A 21,395-nucleotide genomic window follows, 5' to 3' on the forward strand; every position below is an offset into this window, starting at 1 on the left:
TTGAGGCCGGGTACGCTTTAAGGAGTGTCAGAACTAGTTTTGGGGTGATAGCGCCAAGTTGTCTTCGCCTAAAGAGTTGCATTCGCCTTGATTGCATCCGCAGTGTAGTTTGAGCAGGTGTCCGCCGTTACTGTGGTTACTAACCCGAGATCGAACCCCATGGATACAATCTAGAGCGAATTTCAATAGAGGACGTAGGTTCTTTGTGTCGCGTAGGGCTGAATACTTATAGCGTGATTTTCTATTGGATTGAATTTTGCCCCATAATATGCTGATCATTCCCCGACTGTTTCGAGGCCTTTAAGCTGCTCAGATGAATTCTCTTCGTTTATTACGGACTTCCATGTCTTAGCATCTTCGGTGTATATGAGGAATTTGAGTTTTAGTGAGGATTTGTTTTCACCCCATGTCAGTGTTTTGCTGAGAACCACAGCTTATTCTAGTATGTATATCTTCTCCCTCTGTGCATTAATTCTTGTAGGACAACGAAATATGCATTATGCAATGTAGTTGAGCCGTTTGCCTTGAAGTAGCGGAAGCAGCACTTTGATAACTCGATTAGTTTGCATTTGGGCGTCATCGCAGCCTTAATGTGACTGTAGATGTAAGTTGTTGCATCTGTTTAAAGTTTCCTGACACATTTAGATAACGTTCACTCCATTGCCCGTGGCATCACAGAGGGGTGAGTTTCAATTGACACCAAGATTTTCAGCTTTATCTGAGAACACATGATTTTAGGTTTCAATGTTCTACATCCAAGTCACTTTGCGTCATTGTACAGTCACGAATAATCACCTCATGAGTGGTTTATTTGTAACAATGCCCATTCACAAAACCATATGTGAGAGGTGATTGACCAGTTCTCACAGAACTGGTCGAAGCGAGATTTTTCTCTATTTCGACAAGTTTATCCGCTGTGATCTCGCTCTGGAGTAAAGATTACTGTAAGAGGGCCATTGAGAATACTATATTTTTCGTACGTTTCCACTATTTTTGCATCCAAAAATGGAGATTGACTATCATTGCACCTGATATAGCTGTGAAGGTCGCTTCTTAAGTCATACGAAGCCTTGGGAACTTTCCTCAATTAACCACAATCTTCACATTTGACAGCCATCAAGTGAAGGAAATTAATTACGTGCATGGAGGTTCAGATAGTCATCAAGTTTGGCAAGTTTATCTTTTATGCTGCCAGATTATATAGCAACGACCACCGTAATTGTTTGCCATCCACGTGAGCTTCGTCCGAGCTACATGATGTTCATTCTGGGATCGCATACACCACCGTGACAATGACCTTTCCAGTGATTTCCTTTAGTTTTAATGTGGTTCCTCGTGTCGACCGTTGTTGATATCTCATGTTCCCTCTGAACTTCCGCGCCCAATTGAATATATAAGTAGAAGATGTGATGATGCAAGACATAGGGTTGTTGTTGCATTGATTTTACTACATATATGGGTCTCAGGGAATGTTTCAATACTGATTTTCTTGGTCGCATGTCTGCGATCACTCGCTACTTTAATATTGTCTTTTCAATAAGGATGGCCTCACGAGACTTAAAAAGTGGGTGTGAAATCGTTGTTTCATTAGCTCAGTGGACAATACCTTGTGTTTTTTGGTTTGGTGGCTGGATCCACCCTGAAACCTGAACAATAATAACAAAACGACGGACATAGATGGCTCACTATGAATCTGGAGTACATCCTGGTTACTACGGTGTTTCAACAGAAGTAGGTTTAGCTACTGCGAAGACTTCGCTTATATCCGGATTCAGTTGTTAAAACTAGTGAACACCACATAAATCAACCAAGGCTGTGGCGTCCCTCTTTCTATGCACTTGATGTCTTTGAGGACTTAAATTTCAACTCCTGTCTTCGCTCTTTAGCTGATCGATTACAATATTAAAAAGAGAAGGTCAAGTCGAATTCGGGGTTTTTGTCTCTCTATGAAAAGGCAGTATTAGGTATCTAAGTTGTGTCAGTGTTACTTCCCTGGGTACTGCCAATGAAGTGTACTTCTAGCTGAGGCTCGGGATGTTTTTTAAGATTCTAGAGTCAGAAACTGGGTTTCTGAGTTATTTTTCTTTGCGACAGGGTCTCAGCAAGTCATCTCTAGCTGCTAGGGTATTCGCATCTAAAGTTGGTGGGAAAAACAATGTAACTAACTCCTACCAACTACCAAAACCAGAGCAAATGGATGAATAATAACACAAAGCAAATGTATTCTTCAGAAATCAGTGGCAAAATAAAGACTATTTGGCAAAAGCGTTAGCTTCCATTATCAATAGATCATTAACTAGAGCATATATCATCCATAAATCTTTTGGAAATTTCAGCTGACCCTGTATCCCCATCAGGAATTTTGAAAATACCGGATACGATAGGAGGCACAAATTTGAAGATGTTGGTTCCAAGGAATGACCATTGAATAAGGCGACTTATATCAAACTGCCGAACCCTTGACAGATAGCGTGGGGGAATGCTCAGAAAGTGAAAACAAATTTTGAAAACAGTCCACGCTAACATTTGGACCCAAGTAGGGTTACGACAGGTTGAATGAAAGCGCAGTTTTGAGCATTCTTATGTTCATCCAATGTGTTAACTCTGCATACCAGAATACAGATTTATTTCAATTTATTTTATTTTAATCATATTTAAAAATGGATGGGCTGAAAATTCAGGGGCATGTACCCCATGCATGTTGATGCCAGGTTTTTGGATAGACGTGACTTTCATGCTTGTACTTACGTAGATGTTTGGCATTTCGGATAATATGAGATTCGAAAAATTTGTCTATTTATAAATAAGTGGAACTATTATAAGTAGTCATATAATCGTCTAAGCACATGTCATTCTTTTCATCTTTTTAGAATCAGAAATAAAATAAATCTGATCACTGATTGTTGTAAGGTTGTCACGAATATACAGTACTTATCAGCACTGTCATTCGAAACGTTTGAATGTACAATGATCCCCAAAACCAATTAAACCAGATATCGAGAATGAGTGTTTTTGAAGATATATTTAGATCCACATTTTGTGGTTTCAAATAACAATACTTTCCATGTTTTTAGCTTACGAAAAACAACATATTGTAATATTATCTGATGCTACGTTCTCCGAAATGAGTTATCATATTTCTATGCTGTTATTATAATTATCGGAAATATAAACGCTTTGTGTAGTTTATAGTTTGTCGCGTTTGGTACAATTTCATACCCAAGTGGATTATTCTAGCATTTCGACGGTTCAATCAATCTTTTCTTTTCGATTCAATATCCACAAATACATTCGATCTTGTCAGTTATTCACATGTACTTTTGATTGTTTCTATTTGAGCTTATGTTTGTGTGTGCGTTTAGCACTTGCTCTATTCGCCACACGTCTTCAGCCTGTTTTTCCGTCCAACCATAAATATCAAGTCGTCCTTTATTAAACTGAGTTTGCACGTTCACATGCTCTGAACAGCTTCTTTCCTATTACAAACTGCCTGCGTTAACGGATACATGGAACATATCTAATTTAAAACCATTCTCATATTCGACTTACTTTGTTATTCAGTAATAAGAATCAAGTCAATTAATATGTACAATCTTCAGTGATATATATATATATATATATATATATATATCGTTATCTGATAATAATGGAGTCAGATAACGGAAATACAAATTCTAGCTGAAGGTGGGTGGTTAAATCCAGTTAATGTTATGGTTTAAGTCCATTTGATTATTATTTTTTTACATTGTTCTCAAATTTATGTACATTATTTGATTTTAACTGTTAAAGTTGACATCATCAACAAAGATAATAAGATGCACTTCTATGTCTGATGATTTTGTAAGTTCTAAGCACTTACTAATGTTAGAACAGGCACGCATCATTTTTGCAGAGATGATCATTGTAGTAGAACAGAGTAAGATCATTTACACATGTGGATTTCTTGAATTGAAGTTTGAATGATGCGTACAATAATGTAAAAAGTTACCTTCGTTGGTTACAAACAGATCTCTACAAAACATAATTCCAAATACAATACTCCCAGGTTTTAGTGTAGTACAAGAATACTGGACTGGAGTAGGTTGGTCAGACTGTATAAATATCAACAAAGTTATTTTTCTAAAGGCAAAGTGCCAGATAAATTATTGAGGACGGAAAGTACATATGAAAGTACGTCAAATTGAAGCAGTAAACGATTAGGGAAGTGTACTCTCAAGATAGATTCAATATTATATTTCAAACGGAGTATTTTAAAATCAATAGTGAAAGGTGCATAAATTACTTCAGGTTTTAAAAATAGGAAAATTAACCAACTAGTTTACACACTAAATTTTAATGAGGAATCTCTAAACTTAATCTGATTCCAGAGTGTTGCCTCTTGAAATCACTTTTCAAAATTTAATGACTCAGGCACCTACTTTTCGTTCGACAATGTAGGATCGATAGCTGATTTCTAAACTTTATACTAATAATGGGACTAGAGAGGAATTTCAGAAAAATTTAACGGCGTAAAATTCGAATTTGAGAAGAACTCAGTATTAATTGCATCAACAGATTGACAAACATGTAATTTCATAACGGGTCATGCTGCAGAAAATAAGGCTCTTATAAGGTAAAGAGCGAATAAATGGTCTGCTGTTGCACTTAGAAGTTTTCCTTTGCCCGTGTTACGCTCTATTTTCATTTTTATTACTCCTTCATTTATCATTTTATTTTGATACTATTGCTTTCCATCATTAATCTTATTGTATTCTTTCATTACAGAATCACTTCACACTGAACTTGATTTAAAAAATAATTGAATCTAGGGATATTCTAGAGGACTATAATCCCGGCTTTCATGAGAATCGTGTTTCATACTGGACACTGAATGATCTGTGTACCAGTCTCTGCTGATAGTCCAGGGGAGTATTTAATGCTGGGTTCTATATTTTATTGATGTCCAAATCTTAACAGTTGCACATATTTACTGAATCGAGATTTATTAAGAATGTTACACAAAACTGAGGAGTAACTGTGGAAACTTGTCTAATTCAAATTATGACTGTTAATAGATTTTCGCATTAACGAAAAACGATCAAAGTGTTTAGATGCTTGCTTAACTACTTATGAGTAGTCAGTTTGATAGACGAAAGTTACAAGCATTCGAAGGTATTCAATACAACCAACGTTAATTAATTATCGTTTACCTGAATCACTAATAAAGTTAAATAATATAGATTTGAACAAAGAGGAGAATTCAAAAGCTTATGCGGTTATAGAATACTTCTTTCACCTTTTTTTCTCTAATAAATAAAATAATATTTCAACCGTAGATATGTTTTGAACCTAACAAAGACAGTTGTATATTTGGGTCACACAAATATATATATATATGTATACCTCAGTATTTAAACATATATAGATATACAATAAACATACATTTATGATGAATAATAAATAAAAACCAAAGAACTAGTGACGTTCAGTGATCAATTGTTACCTCATTTACACAGAATAAAAATATGATAGTTTACAGGGAAAAAAAAGAAAACAAAATTCTGAGTAGTTCCAACCTCATAAACTAAGAAGTTAGTGAACTTGTATTATTCCATACAAAATGATAGAAAGGCTTATAATATACAAATCTGACTAGATACTTTATAGCTTCATTTGTTTATTAAAAGTATCGTGATAAAAGGTGTTATCAAAATATATTTACGTGTAAATGTGATTGTTACATGCTTGTACACACATATACACATAATGAGTGGTTGAATATTACCGAAAATTAAGGATCTTATAGTTGTGCACATAAATCCATGTGCCTGGTTAAGGTATTTATATTTTGTCTGTTTTCATCCCGTGTGACCCAAAATTTCAGACGAGTGTATCAAAACAGACTGGGATTTGAAGTGAAACCTGAAAATAAAAAATAAGCACTGTTAATAAGATTTAGTTCAAATGTCTTTTGATGTATTTGACTCATTCACTTTGATTTATTTTCCGTCAGAACTCTTCAAATTCTTTTGAACAATAATCTGTTTTAGATATCCGAAGTGGTTCTTCTTCATAATCATCGAAATTACTTGTGTCACCGGGCCCTTTACATGGCGGTAGGAATGGAGCAGATAGCTGAAAAAGTTAGAATACAAAGTTTTTAAAATATGTGCGTTATCATCACAAAAGATTTAATTATAATGATAGTTATAATGATAAGACAAATCAGGATAATTCTGTGAAATGATCACGAAGTTACAAGGTAGTTGAGGCATTAGTTTACAAAAACTAGTTGATTGTGTTTACCGAGCGTGTGTGCTCAGGTAATAGACTAAGACAGAAAATCAAATGTATTATGTCTGGTCCAGACTGTTAGACAGCTCTATGAAGAGACACTGTAATGACACTTCTTACTAATAAAGAATTACATTCTTTATAGAGGGGTGGATTCCGCTAAACATGTTTATCTATATGACTTATCAGAATTATCCACTAGTTAATTTTAGCTTGTTTGGATATCTAACTGGGGCTAAAACGTACTGAACCATTGTGTCACAGCCTAGTGGTATTATTGAACTACATGATGCCTTGAATCTATTTTTTCCCCTTAACAGATTTTAATAAAGCTATAATTTACGATGATGTCTTATGAAGTTTTCCAGGTTTTCCATGGTGGTCTAGCTTCAATTGACTCACGCTTTCAACTATGATAAATACTAAATCTTCACAAAACCCCTTCTGATAATTATGAAGTTTTGTTTAATGTGAGAATTATTCCTGTCATAAACTGATGCAAGTGTAGGAACTATTGAAGACCACGTTGCTCCAGACATTTCTCTCTCTGTAATTTGAAGCCGCCTAATAATGAGCGATTATGACCCTTATTTCGGGGTTCCTGGGCAATGAGGACCCACGATACCGACAGTAGTCACACCCATCTCTTCCAGGTTTAAAGACAATTGTCTGAATTACTTATCTTCAAGTCTAATTCTATTGACAAATATTTTCAACCATGTCACTGAAAACAACAGGCTTAAATTCTTTTTGAGGTTCGGTGTATTGTTGCTTCAAGCCTCCTGTTCCTAGCACTGTTGAGGAGTCCCGTATGATGACTAAACATCTGTCTAATGCTTTTTGGTTTGCAATAATGGTCTAGTTAAGATCAGTTCTTGGTTTAAATTATGAAAGTCCTACAGTCTCCATAACCCTGTTATACTAGCAAGAATAATCTCTATATATAAATAATGGGTCGCTAACTTCAATCTCAATCAGAAGAGACGTAATCAATAAACAGAATTAGTTATTCCAATCTACCATTATTCTAAAACTTTCGTTGATATGAGTAAAGTTAAATCACAATGAACACTCCGTGAAATTAAAAGAAAACACGTAATAGACCATCTTATTATGATACTTCGACAAAACGGGTAACCTTCTGTGATAGCTGCTTACACATCTGTCTTAACATCTTATTAAAATAATTTGTGGATTGTTTCTAAAATGTCAGAAATATAATTTGTCTTGGATTGTAGATTCAAAACATAGTGTGTTCAATTTATATCCGTAGATTCAATCAAATCATTGAGATACATGGCACTATATGACAAGCAATAATCAATGTCTTATTTTAAACATTCACTAAGTTTAGATGGATAGTGGCTAGCAGTGGAATCCAGGACGCGAGTTTCGTCCTATTTGGGACTCGCCAGCTGGATGTACCTGCATCTCAGAGTTGATGTTTATCTTTGTTTATAATGCTTATGAATTAAGGCTATATCGAGGCAATACGCACAGTATGCACTTATGGCCAAGAAGAGACTGACCAGTTGCAGTCTTAAACATCAATGGGAAGATACAAACAAACAATACCAAGTGAATTTTCACTAAGTTTAATCAAAGCTTTTAGGTTATACCATTAACTTATGATCTAACTAATATCAATTCTTGATGTCAAACAATCTTTAATCATCTTTTAGTTCTGAACTGGTTTTTACAGACACTGTTTGTCATAGAGAACTATACGGGTTGTGTAGATAACCAACAAGGGCACGAAAAGTATATTGTAGTACAAAAGCATTAGCAAGCGGAATAATAAATACATACTTCTTTTTGATAGACAGCAACCCAATTAGTTGGCCGGAACCATTTATGACATTTGATATCATCGACACCGTTTTTTAAATTACCGTAACGTTTTGTTAAATCCGTTTGTAACAATTGTTTGAGAAGATTTTTCAAATCACTACTAACATGTCCGGGAAATCTTACCTAATAAAAGTACAAAACAAAGAAATAAAGGAATAAATAATAAGTTATACATTAATTTGGGGTTTAATAGGAGTTGAATGATATAGGTTTGTCAAAGAAATGTTTATTCGTTTCTCAAGGCTAATCAATCATTCAATCAGCATACAACTAACTATTTAATAATTTAATAACTCTGCGGTATCAATACTTATTTGTTATTTTGGAGTCTTCTGTAAACTGGTTTGTACCAGTGTCTGAATATGTTCTGTTCAAAGTATGTATCTTCTTAAATTATCCCAGAGAGAAAAATTAACTGGAAAAGTAGGGACTGAATGGATTTCTGCCTAGTATAGCTGAGAATAAAGCTACTAATTAACTAAACTACTTTATATGTTTAGCTATGCTAATCCATACTCAATAACGATATCAGCCATAATCATTTTATATTTTATATTAAGCCAAGATGTAAAATGGTAATTATTAGGCATCAACTTGATGACTTGTTTGTATTATGATTACTACTAATATCTCAAAAGTTGTAGGCTTGTCTCCGCATGAATCTGAAAGTGTGCTCTTAATAAAGGAATAGAAAATAGGGAAAGTCTATACGTATTTATAACTAAAAAACAAATTCAAATGATGATCGGTCTATCTAACTGATAAATCGTATAAGCCAACTCTTTTTTCATTTTATTAATTATAACAATAGCTGATAAACGCTGATATGATAGTTTGTGAAAATATCGGAAGCGAAGATAAGTTATGCAAGTGTCAGCACACAGACAAACCAAGCTATCTCGAATCTTTTACGGATCTTGATTATATTCAAGATAGAGGATTGAGCCTTTGAGAGAAGTGGAAGCTGAACAAAAAATTATCAAGTTTTACGTGCTTGTTTAATTACTTATTATTGTTTTTATAGTGATTGTTATTTTCGTAACGTAAATGTCACAACCTTCACAGTATATTAAGACGATAGGAAATAAACAATGATGGCTTTTTTTCTCTCAGAATAAACATTTTACTTTGTAGAAACAATCATGTTTACATACAGAAGCTGCATACTAATATCCTAAAACAAAAGTCACATATGTCTACGTATACCGTCATATGATGAAGTTGTGTATATCATAGTCGCAAACCACACGTAAATAGTATTAAAATACGCTACGGTTGAAATCCTTGACGTAATTATCATGCATGTAAGTTAACATACAGCTTATTATGAAAAAAAATTATAAACAGTCTCGTTTGGAATAAATCAATGCTTAGCAGTGAATTCATATATGTTAACAGATCATCGAAAAGCATGTCACTATTCAGATAGCATACTGACCGTTATGTAAATAACGTTCAAGCATTAAGAGTCCTTTATTGTATTTTTATACATTTTCGATGCGGTTTAAGCCCTTTTTTTATACACAAGTAGTTTTTTTAAAAGTATTAGAGACCTATTGTTCGCCCGAGTGACGACAGAAAGAATCTAATACCTTATTCTGAAGTAATTTGTAAGTATTAGTGTTAAACACAGTAGACTTACTTTACCAGCAACAATTTTTTCATAAATTTCTATAGGTTGATCTGCAAAAAATGGTGGATATCCACAAGCCATTTCATAGATCAAAATACCCAGTGCCCACCAATCCACAGCTTTATTGTAGCCCTAGAGTTTTATTTTTATCGATTTATTCATAAATAAAACAGACAAAGGGAAGAACTAGTCAAAAAATTACATTATAAGTCAACTTTTGAAACCACGAATTTTAGGCTTGAAATATAGTGTTTTGTAGGACCATTCAATGTTCCTTCTTCCTATGTTTGTAAACCTGATGTTATCTATATGACCACTGGATTTAGATGTTGAACGGTTAATTAACACACAAAAAATGCTCATTTAAACATGTATTTCCTAAAATATATGATAAATAGATGAGTATGGAATAAATAATGAACTGGATTAGTTGCGATCCTACTAATCAGCACGAATTTCTGTCATTTATATGTTACTAATAGATACTTATTTAAGTGCAAAAATTTTCAAGGGTTTCTTTCGTTTTGTTTTTATTGATAGTGTTATGTTTCAGATTGTATTTCTTGAGAAATAAGCTTAAGGGATGTGCATCAAGATTTGTTACAATCTATTTTAAACATCTTTAGCCTGGGTGCATACGTGCATCCTGTGCGGATTGCTTCGATATTGCCTTAAGTCCAGCTGAGTCCCAAATTGAACAAAACGTGCGTTCTTCATTCCACTGCTAGCCGACATACATCTCTATGTATAGTGGATTTTATTGACTTTTGAATTATGTTTTATATTCATATGGCATAAAAAGCGCGTTATTGTACTAGACACCTTTGTCGAACTATAAATTAATACCATAACAATTATTTTTTAAATGTTATATGTAATCTACAGTTGTTTTAGTACCTGTATCCCTGGTAATAACACTTGGCTGATTAATTTAGTTATCAGGCACATATTACTACAATTCATGAATATAATCGATGTAAGAGTGAGATGGTTCATAGTTATCACCAAAGAATTCTATTCATATCACATTATTAAATTCCATATAACTAAAATCTGTCTCGTCAAAACATTCCAAAGCTATCATTGGATGATTTAACACATGTAAAATGACCACGCTGAAGCTCATGCTGACAGGAATTATTATCCCTCTATCATTTCTGTAAGTACTTATTATTTTTCCGATAGATAGAACCATTTTCAGCCTCCTGTTCAAATATAAGAAAGAAGTTCTATAGATTTTGACGTGGTGGCATAGCTGTTTAATTCTATATTTCTGGATAAACGTTCACATATTTGATTTCAAATCAAAAGACGGAAATAGCAAACTCAGTGCAGAATTCTAAAGGTCTAGACTTTCAGCAGAGGCTGATAAATAGGTTTTATGCTCAAAGTTGTATAAAAGTATATACTTTTTTCGAACGGACCAAATCAAGCTATAAACAGCATAATTACAAACGTTCTTAAGAATTTATTGTTTGAATATATTACACTAGTGTGTACCACTTTGTTATACTTAAGGTATGAACATATCATCCTCAGTCAAGGCTAATGGGCTAACATTCATGTTATGGCATTTTAACAATAGTCAAAATGAAATACAAAGTCACAGAAAATGCAGTAATAGAAATATTTAATTTGTCCTATTCCTTTTCATAGTTTCACAGTATTTGTAATATACATTTCTGAAAGGTCAGATAATATGACGGTCATTACTTTGACCATTGATCGCATTTTATAATTATGATAATCAAGAATGTTTATGGTTATAGCTGTCATTAGTTTTCAGTACTTTGTAGAGATAGCGGAATACTTTCTTTTAATAGTTTAAAATTGGTTCCGACTTAATAATTCTTAATAAACATCATACTACCGAAAGGGGGTAATTGCAATCCCAGTATGTCTTATGATTAGCATCTGAAGCATTCAATTTCATTATTTTTCATTTTAAAAAATGAGACCAGAAAAAGTTTGAACAAAAGAAGAATGATAGTCGCTTTGGGATTCAATTGAAGAATCTTCGGAAATAGAATAAAAAATTATTGGTTGGCTTTTATGAAGTTTTGTTTTAAAACGGTAATCACGTTGGGAGCAAGTGATATTGTAGTTGAACTATAACTATCCTTTAAATAGTCTCAGAATTTGGTGATCATGCAGTATCAACGACTAGGTACTTTAAACTACAACAATGAGAATGAGATAATAACCAGATAAAATATCTTACAGGAAACTTAATATTAACTTCGTAAGGCATATCTACGATCATGAGACAGCTGACACTTTCTGGTATGCCTGGTTAATTAGACCAATGAGCGAATCGGATCGTGACTGATAAAAATGCATTAGTATAAAAAACTAGACAACCAGATATTGATTGATGTTTTATTGTCTAGCATTTTATATAACTTCAGCAACTACATCGTAGTTACAATCTCATGTACACTATAGATAATACTCACTTTGCTTAGAATAATTTCAGGGGCAAGATATTCTGGTGTTCCACATAATGTCCATGTTCGCCCTTTGATCTTTTTGGCGAATCCGAAGTCCGTGACCTAATGAAAATAGAAGAAATGTCACTTTTTAAATAGCTTGTAAAAATTTGGAGATAGCCTTTAACGTGTGAATAGGTTGACAAAAAATTACTAATGACTATGTTGAAAGAAGTCGGTGTTAGGCGAGTTTACGTTTTTGGCAATAAGGTCAGAATTTTAGGAAAACTAATTACATTTATTGATTGATGTCCTATCTGTTATTGGTAGTGATACAATGGAACATTTTACATTAAATCAAAATATAAACTTTAAATTACCCAGTGGGCTATTTAAAATGAATAACCCAGTATATTGATGACAGTGTTTATTACTAATTGAAGTTAACTTAAGAACTGAGAATTCTAGTTTGAAGTTTTTTAAACCGTGTGCAGCCACCAACCAACAACGACTGGAATTCAAGATCGTCAATCATCAATGAGAAACAAAAACACTGAGGCAACTGTTCCAAAATCACTTATTCATATTTTCAACTTTAAACACTTTATGATAGAGTGTAATCTTTATTCAATGTCATGAATAAACTATTTTTTTGATTTAGACTTGGTTGTCTACTCAAGTCACATTTTCTTCTTAAAAAGTCGTAAAAATATATTTTGAAGTCCTTAGTGAACATTTGGTTATTATTTATTTAACTAGAGATCAAGTTGTGTTGTGTACTGCTGATGTCGAAAGTGAAATGCCTGGTGGCAGACGGTTACGAAGATCAAAGAAAAGAGAATGAGAACAAAGAATGATTGGTTTGGAAACGAAGAAACAATGAAATTTGCGGCGATTAATTGACATTTTACAAATGAAGTATTTACTGTATGGTTCTCAGATTTTACTGATACGTTTGTCCCTACTTGCGTTCTCGTTCACTACAGAGTGGTGAAAAAGACTAAACGATTAAAGAATAGCTCACTGTTTGTAAAAAGTAACAATGATATCTAAATAATTCTATCGGGGCAGATTGATACATATATATAGTTTGAAAATTATCTAGTACATTTAAACGGATAATGTTAATTAGATTAGATATGTCGAAGGAATGAACTGATTCTATCATGTTTCTTTGTCATTCAGATCTCTTTAGGCTGAAAAAAAAACACACAGTATGTTTATATCAGGATAAACTAATTTATCAGTGCACCTGGTATGTAAATAGTCAAAACATCCAACAACATCTTTGTCTTATAACATTTAAACTAATGTCTATATACAGAATTAAATGTATTTTCTAATAGTTAATAATAGATAAAAAAAAGGTACCAGGTTCATTTTTTTTTAAGGGAAAAGAAGTTAAATCAACCAAATATATTTGGCTAAATCTACATATTAATCAGGGTAACATTGCTTGATGTAGATTAGCTTATCAAAGTACATTTATAGAAGGTGACTTCAGATTTAACTTAGAAAATACAAAGAGGTTTCCGTCTGAAAAATACATGAAACTTGACTGTATGACTATATGAGAACCCACTAATCCAGAATGATTTTTTTTTTCTAAAATGGACACAGAAAAATTGAGGAAGAAACAGTGAGCGTAACAGATAAAAATGTTAAAATAGAGGCTTTATTAGCATTTCAGTGAAATATTTTTTGTTATGCTGAAGGTACAGCCAATGGTTCTGATAAAGGGGTATTGAGAATGTATTCAGTACGTACTGAGGACAAAGGTAACTTGGGACTGATATGTAGCATGTAAAACGTAACAATGTTAATAGTTCAAAGAATCTCCATTTATTGATGTGAATAATTTGAGAATATCATACCTGCTATATCCAAACACATCTTTAATATGGGATTTGAACAAAAAGCTGTTCCTTTAAATATGGGATAAATATCTGATCTTTCTTATTGAAAGTTAAACATATTAATCTCTTTCTACTACCCTAGTATATGTTACGAGGTGATCTTAAAGGAAAGTCCCGTTCACTAAATGATGATTTCCATAATAACATATCTTATTAGTACTTTTCATCTAAGGCTGATAATTTCAAAGGTAATTCACAGAAAGTAAAAAAACCAAAAAAATTGAATGCTCATTTATATCAAAACGTCGTGAAGTACCGGAATCTATACTGAAGCATGTACTGTCAATATCTTCCTCTGATATATTAGAGCCTACGTTGTATCTTCAATGTACTACAAACTGCAGAGGTTTTCATGCGTCTTCTAACCTTATAGAATTGATAATATTTGGCTTATCGATTCATTTATTAAAAATGTAGACATTTAACCATTACTTCAAATATTGAAATATTTGAGCATGGTTGTACATTGAACCTAAATAAAAGTCAGACTAATCAATTTTAACTGGTTCTATTGTCTAATCATGCAACTTACTTTTAAATAACCATCACTAGCAATCAATAAATTCTCAGGTTTCAAATCCCTGTAGATTAAATCAAAAGAATGTAGATATTCAAATGCCAGTACAACTTGACTTGCATAGAAACGTGAATCTTCTTCACTAGAATATAAACAGAAATTGACAAGATCAATTATTTAGTATATTTAATAAATTCTTTAATAAAAAGAAACTGAACGTATTGTTTGAAGCACTGTTAAAACAATCTCGAGTCCCAGAGTGAATATCAATACTGAGATGCAGGTTCATCCCGCCGACTAGTCCCAAATAGGAAGAAACGCGCGTCCTGGATTCCACTGCTAGCCACTATCCGTCTTTGCTTATAATGCTTGTGAATTAAGACATTATCTAGGCAATATGCACAGTATGCACGTATGCCAATTAGAGACTGACCAGTTGCTGTCCTAAATATCAATGGGAAGATTCAAACAAACAATACTAAGTAAATTTAATCTCTCTAACTGAAACATAGTATTTCATTGGCTTAAACATATTCGCAGTTATACATATCTGATAAGGAGAAAAACACACTTTTTTATAAGTTGGTGTCATTAGGTGATGGAGGTAAACTTTTTAATTGAAGTATCAGGTCCTTTGGGGTATGAAATATGTCACCTAGGATGACATTTGCATTTCTAAATTTTTATCAATCGCCTCTAACTATTTAACAGTTTACTCCTAAGCAAATTACTACTTAATCAGATTATCCACTGTGATCATAGTTAGGGGATAAATTCATGCATATAAAGTTGATTATTAAGATTGACGATTTAGTTCAAAATATGAGGTTTAATTAAGTTTGTACTTTGAATAGTTTTGTCGATACAGAAATGTTGCAGTTTTGTTAGAATAAGTCGTTTAAACAAAGTAAAGACTTAGTCGTGTTGAAATCAGAGTATGACATGTTCAGGAATTCCTCTGCAATTAAATTGAAATATTGGGCACATATAGCTTTGTCTGCTTTACTGATTGTTCATCTCTAGTGCTAATTAGTTTTAAATTTATCTGTCTCCTCTTAACGAAATGAACATGTTAGATTTACATGTTTTACTAATGTAGATAAAATAAGGCATTACTCTTATACAATATATTTATTTGCACTAAATCAAATTACTAATCAATGTTCATAATATTTACTTTTGTTGTTTATTTTTTTAAAGAAATATATAATTATTTGATAGTTGCGTTCATGACTCAATCGAAGCTAGACCACTATGGAAAACCTGGGAGCACTGGACGGCCGTTTCGTCCTAGCGTGGAACTCCTCAACAGTGAGCATCCACGGTCCCTCTCCTTGCTGCTGAGGAGTCCCACAATAGGACGAAACGGCTGTCCAGTGCTTCCAGGTTTTCCTTAGTGGTCTAGCTTCAATTGACTCATGAAATCAACTACTAAATTACTATAATATCCACAAAACCCCTTTCTGAAAATCCATAATAATAAAGTTTGTTTAAGATGTTATTATCAGCTGATGTTAGCTAATAATTTCAATTATTAACAGTTAGTCGCTTGTTTGATGACAGTTTTAAAGCGAATTGATTTATCGACTAGCGAAGTATAAGAGTTAAGGACTAATAGGAAACACTTAAACGTGGTTCCTATAGCAGTCCGAAACAGTGAATTAATTCTTTGAAATAAGTGAATTACCTTAGGATCACTGATTTGAAATTTAATGGTTTACTTTTCTAAGTTCAATCAGTTTACGAAAAATCACACTCTGTTTCATTGATAATGATGTATCTGAAGAAGATTAAATTATGGGTAACTTCTGGGAACTACTTATGAACTGTTTATATATATATATTCTTACTGTATAACTAAGTAACTAGATTATATACATATTTGTATTTCTCTTATTATAAGCTTTCATTTGACCTATTGGTTATTACTATACGATTTACTATACTTAAGTTATTCCTGATTTATTAGTTACAGCATCTCACACTCACAGCCACTTTTGACTTGATTTTGTATAATTGTTATTTTCTATTTTATGGTATGATACGGTATGATTTTGCTTGTATATAAACTGTCTATGTATGAAATACATGATTCATACAATGCGTTCTAATCTCAACGAGGAGGGCAAAGTAAGAAGAACTAATAAGGACTCAGAGTAGGCTCTAGGTAGCTTGCACCGGTCAATACATCATTGATTTAGCACTGGGCCATGGTCATATAAGTCGATATTCTAATTGACGTTTTGGTCATGTGATAATAGACACGGCCATAAAGAACAAAATAGAAGGGTATCTGACTTTCGATAAAAATGGTTGTTCTTCAATAGCCATGGTTTTTCACTAGCAAGTTAGAAGTCCTCCTCGAAGTCAGTAAACGATCAGATTATGATCATTAATTAATTCAAGGAATTATGGAGTTTGGTTCAGTTTGATGACAGATTTTTATTGGATTGATTATAGTACTATATCACTACTATATTTGAACGACAAAATGAATTATTATATTTGCCTACAGATAAAAACCAAATGGTTTCTCTGAAGGAATTGTACTCAACCACTAGTTACATCTTGGAAGTATACTTAATCGGGGCCCCAGATTAAAATGAAAAAGCTATTCAATGCCCTCTGCTTTTTAATGGTACTACGTCCGATGCCGCTGAATGATTAATCCCCACGAACCCCTTACATTGGTTCATATTTCTTATCAGTCAGTCAACTACAACGTAGGACCAGGCACATATATGCATCGGCCGAAGTTACCATACCTCGTTAGCACAACAAGATGAACACCGGATTCATAGAAGTAGTTAATTTAGTGGTGGTAATATATAAAAGAAAGGTTGTATATTAGGATATTGAGTGAAATCATGACCGACTTAATGTATTTATGAACGAACTCTTACAATCTATATTTGAAACATATTCATCAGGAGTTAAAAGGAAAAAAAAGTGATATGCCAATCATATTATTATTCAATCGTTAATTAATGGCTAACAAATTTTGTTCATATTTACATATGTATTGATTGTATATTTCTGAATGATTTTACTTTAATAATAATAAATAACAATCCTGAATTCCAATTAGTGCTAACTGGAAAGGCTACTGATAGAGAGGAAACAAAATATGGATATTAAACCTTAAGCCAATATGTCTATCTATCTAAGAATTTATTTATTGGATATTTTGTCGAAATCAACTGATTTCATAATACTAATTAAATCAGTAGCGATTATTTGAAGAACTGAATATACCCTCATTCAATATGTAGAATTTTATTTTTAAGACTATCATAAAGGAAAATAATGGAATGTACTGAACTCGTCTTGAAATTAGTTAGCAACTAGTAATAACAATTATAATGCTTTTTTTAAAGCACTTTGCATACTAACATGACTGTGTTGAGTCGCAATACCGACGAATCCACACTTTTAACTTGAACTATATACAAATGAAAAAAGTTGTTATGTTTCAAAAGCTTTATTCATCTTACCTGAATTTTCCAACTCTTCTTAAATAGGAAAACATTTCACCTCCACTGACAAACTCAAGTACCATATACAGATTTGAATTATCCTTTGATATGGAATTTTAGCATATATATAAAAAAAATTAGATTTAAACAAAATATAGCTAAGTTTAGATTGAACTTCAGTTATGATAATCAGTTATCAGGATGAAAAAAGAGCAAAAATTAAAATTTCTATCTTAAGTTCTTTCATTCTAGTTTGTAAGTTCCCAGTAATTTGCATCCATTAACGTGGACCAATCGGGTGTTGGTACAAAAAAGATTTTAACAACCCATGAAGCTAGACCCTAAAGTTTTTCAATTTTGTCATATACGACTATACGTTTCTATTGCCAGCTTTGAGTAAATATTTTACTTTCTAATTGGTTGACTCTTTAGGTCACTGTACTGTATCAGAAATTCTGGAAATCTATTTTAGAGTTAGTCAGTATTGAGCATCAAGTTGTTACGTGACAAAATGGTTTTGTTGGGGCTAATTAAGGTTTTCCAGATGAAGTATTGAGATCGATGAATACTGGTCATTTGTTTGAGTACGATTCGCACCATATCATAAACGAATTAAATGGAAAATATTTATCATTGGATTTCACCTCAGTTGCTCAATTATATTGTGGTCACCTCAACATAGTAAGGTCTCTGGTTGAATCCTACTAATAACCGTAGAATTGCAGTTGTAATGTGATCATAACTAGAAAGAAATGGCTGTTCAATAACCTCTTGTTTTTCTAAAGTTCTCCATTTGTTATATTTCTAAATGAACAGTAACTTTAGATCATACAAAAATATACTGAATCTTAAATAGTTTTAAGAAATAATTACATCTCAATACGAAAACCCATCTGAGTAGTAAGCATGCCTTTATTGGCACTATCTCTCTCTCTCTCTCTCATATATATATATATATATATATATATATATATATAAGGTTTTTGCATAAAATTTACTATTTTTATGTATTTTTAAACTACATTACGAATAGTGCCTAGAATGATCCAATGACGTATACGGTTTTCGATCTCAGCTTTAACTACACTTCCAACTTAAAAAAAAACAATAGTCTAGATTATGTTCTTTTCAATTTGTCAGTGTTATGTTACATTTCTAACGATTTTACATCATTTTTTGATCTGCACTTTAATCCATGTTGTTTTCAATAACTTTGCCTGAATATATTTTGTGTCAAGGTGAAAATCAGTGGAAAATTGTTGTTTTGGATCAAAAGATTGGAAATCAATAAGTATTTTAAATTCACTTCGTATTACTTGTTTGAATCTTCCCATTGATGTTTAGGACTGAAACTGGTCAGTCTCTCATTGGCATATGTGCATACTGTGCGTATTGCCTCGATATAGCCTTAATTCACAAGCAATGGTAAGCAGAGATGGATAGTGGCTAGCAGTGGAATCCAGTTTGACGCGCGTTTCGTCCTATTTAAATTTCACCCCATTACACAAGCAAGTGGCTATCAGGACTCAGTAGCTGAGTGGATAACGCGATGGCGTTTGGAGCGAACGGTACTGGGTTCGAGTCCCAGGGTGAACATCAAATCTGAGATGCAGGTACATCCAGCTGACGAGTCCCAAATAGGAAGAAACGCGCGTCCTGGATTCCACTGCTAGCCACTATCAATCTTTGACAATAAGTATTTTGTTTGTTACAAACTGAATGAAAATTAGCTAGCATTAGACTAATGAACATTGTTGCGTCATCAATAGCTAATTATTCCAAAAGTTATATTAGATGACAATGCGTAGATATAACAAATTATTTGTTTAAGAGGAGCGTTACTTTTCGACAAATATTATTAGAAATAAATAATCAAAGAACTAATTATTATCATACTCTTCGCACAGGTCTGATAGGGAACCTTTAATAGAAGTTGTTGTAGTGAAGCAGAGTAAAATCGACATTGACTATCCGTTAATTATTTGAAGGGATGACTGATATCCATAACATGTCTATTATCCATCACTTGTCTGGAGAGTTCATGAAACCTGGTAAAAACTCTTCTTCCTATCCTTTTAATATATACTGCATCCTCAGGTACATCGAAATCCATATATAAACTGGAAATGACGTCGGAGATGTACCGATCTGCCTTCGAATTATTTAAAGAACATTCAGTGTTGTATAGCAAAATCAACTTAGCAACAGGTGAGTTTTTCCTATCACTCGTTCTTTCAGTATTGTTGAAAGACTGTGAAATATAGGGGTTTTGCTTTCCGAAAAAATTCTACCAAGTTTCTTGAACAGATTTCTGGGAACCTACCCTTGAAAATCAGTAGTCTTTACAAGTTCAGTTGGAAGATACCTGATAGATGGTAAACATAAAGTAGATATCAGTATTTCATTCAAATAATTAACAAATAACCAACATTAATTCTAGGTTGGTTTGTTAAGACATCTGCTATCAAACGTTTCTGTTCTGCTATATGTGAACGGAAGAAGAGCATGCATCTCCTCTCCCTACAATAACGACTATGGTTGAGATCGAATAACCTTCTTTATTCAACTTTTATCTCTTTTAATCCCTTTTTATCTCTTACATTTTTTTATCATTGCTAACATCTTCATTTCATTTTGGTTTTAATTTATGCTGAGTAATTATGTAGTTATTTACTACTCTCATTCTGACTACACATTCATTATTTCTTAAAGATGATTAATAATAACTATCACATTACTCCCTGTATTCTGTAATATTATTTCCTCCAGCACATAAATAAGTACCAACCCTAGTTATGTTTATACATTTCGTGTCCTGTTCTTCTTATCCTAACTTTTGACCCCGTATCCAACATCCATTTACTACCAAAATGTTCACCTTACTCAGTGTTCTCATATAAACAAATGTTATGTTGAAGTTTAAATTCATTCAGTATTGTTTGTTTGAATCTTCCCATCGATTTGTTAGGACTGCTATCAGGACTCAGTGGCCTAGTGGATAACGCGATGGCGTTTGAAGCGAGGGTACTGGGTTCGAGTCCCAGAGTGAACATCAATACTGAGATGCAGGTTCATCTAGTCGACAAGTCCCAAATAAAACGAAACGCGCGTCAAACTGGATTCCACTGCTAGCCACTATCCATCTCTGCTTACCATTGCTTGTGAATTAAGGCTATATCGAGGCAATACGCACAGTATGCACATATGCCAATTAGAGACTGACCAGTTTCAGTCCTAAACATCAATGGGAAGATTCAAATGTTATGTTGTTTGACTTTAATTGTTCTCTAATTTTACCGA

At 33.0% G+C, this 21,395-nt stretch overlaps 1 protein-coding gene and 1 non-coding gene across 2 annotated transcripts in view; one reads left to right on the top strand and one right to left on the bottom strand.

Annotated features, from left to right (window-relative positions):
• Positions 1 to 5,988: 5,988 nt before the first annotated feature.
• Positions 5,989 to 21,395, bottom strand: part of Smp_164380 (putative camp-dependent protein kinase catalytic subunit) — a gene marked incomplete at both ends in the record, with an annotated part of 52,028 nt that continues 36,621 nt past the window's right edge. The window contains 6 exons of the mRNA XM_018798117.1: positions 5,989 to 6,114; positions 8,083 to 8,247; positions 9,767 to 9,889; positions 12,214 to 12,309; positions 14,635 to 14,761; positions 18,114 to 18,196. Of these exons, the coding sequence (XP_018653091.1) occupies positions 5,989 to 6,114; positions 8,083 to 8,247; positions 9,767 to 9,889; positions 12,214 to 12,309; positions 14,635 to 14,761; positions 18,114 to 18,196 (720 nt within the window). The remainder of the gene's footprint in view (positions 6,115 to 8,082; positions 8,248 to 9,766; positions 9,890 to 12,213; positions 12,310 to 14,634; positions 14,762 to 18,113; positions 18,197 to 21,395) is intronic.
• Smp_tRNA_01441_Gln_TTG.1.1 lies at positions 21,079 to 21,144 on the top strand. Its single transcript has one exon. It is a non-coding gene (tRNA).

This window comes from Schistosoma mansoni, chromosome 6 (genome assembly GCF_000237925.1).
Source record: "Schistosoma mansoni strain Puerto Rico chromosome 6, complete genome".
NCBI lineage: Eukaryota > Metazoa > Platyhelminthes > Trematoda > Strigeidida > Schistosomatidae > Schistosoma > Schistosoma mansoni.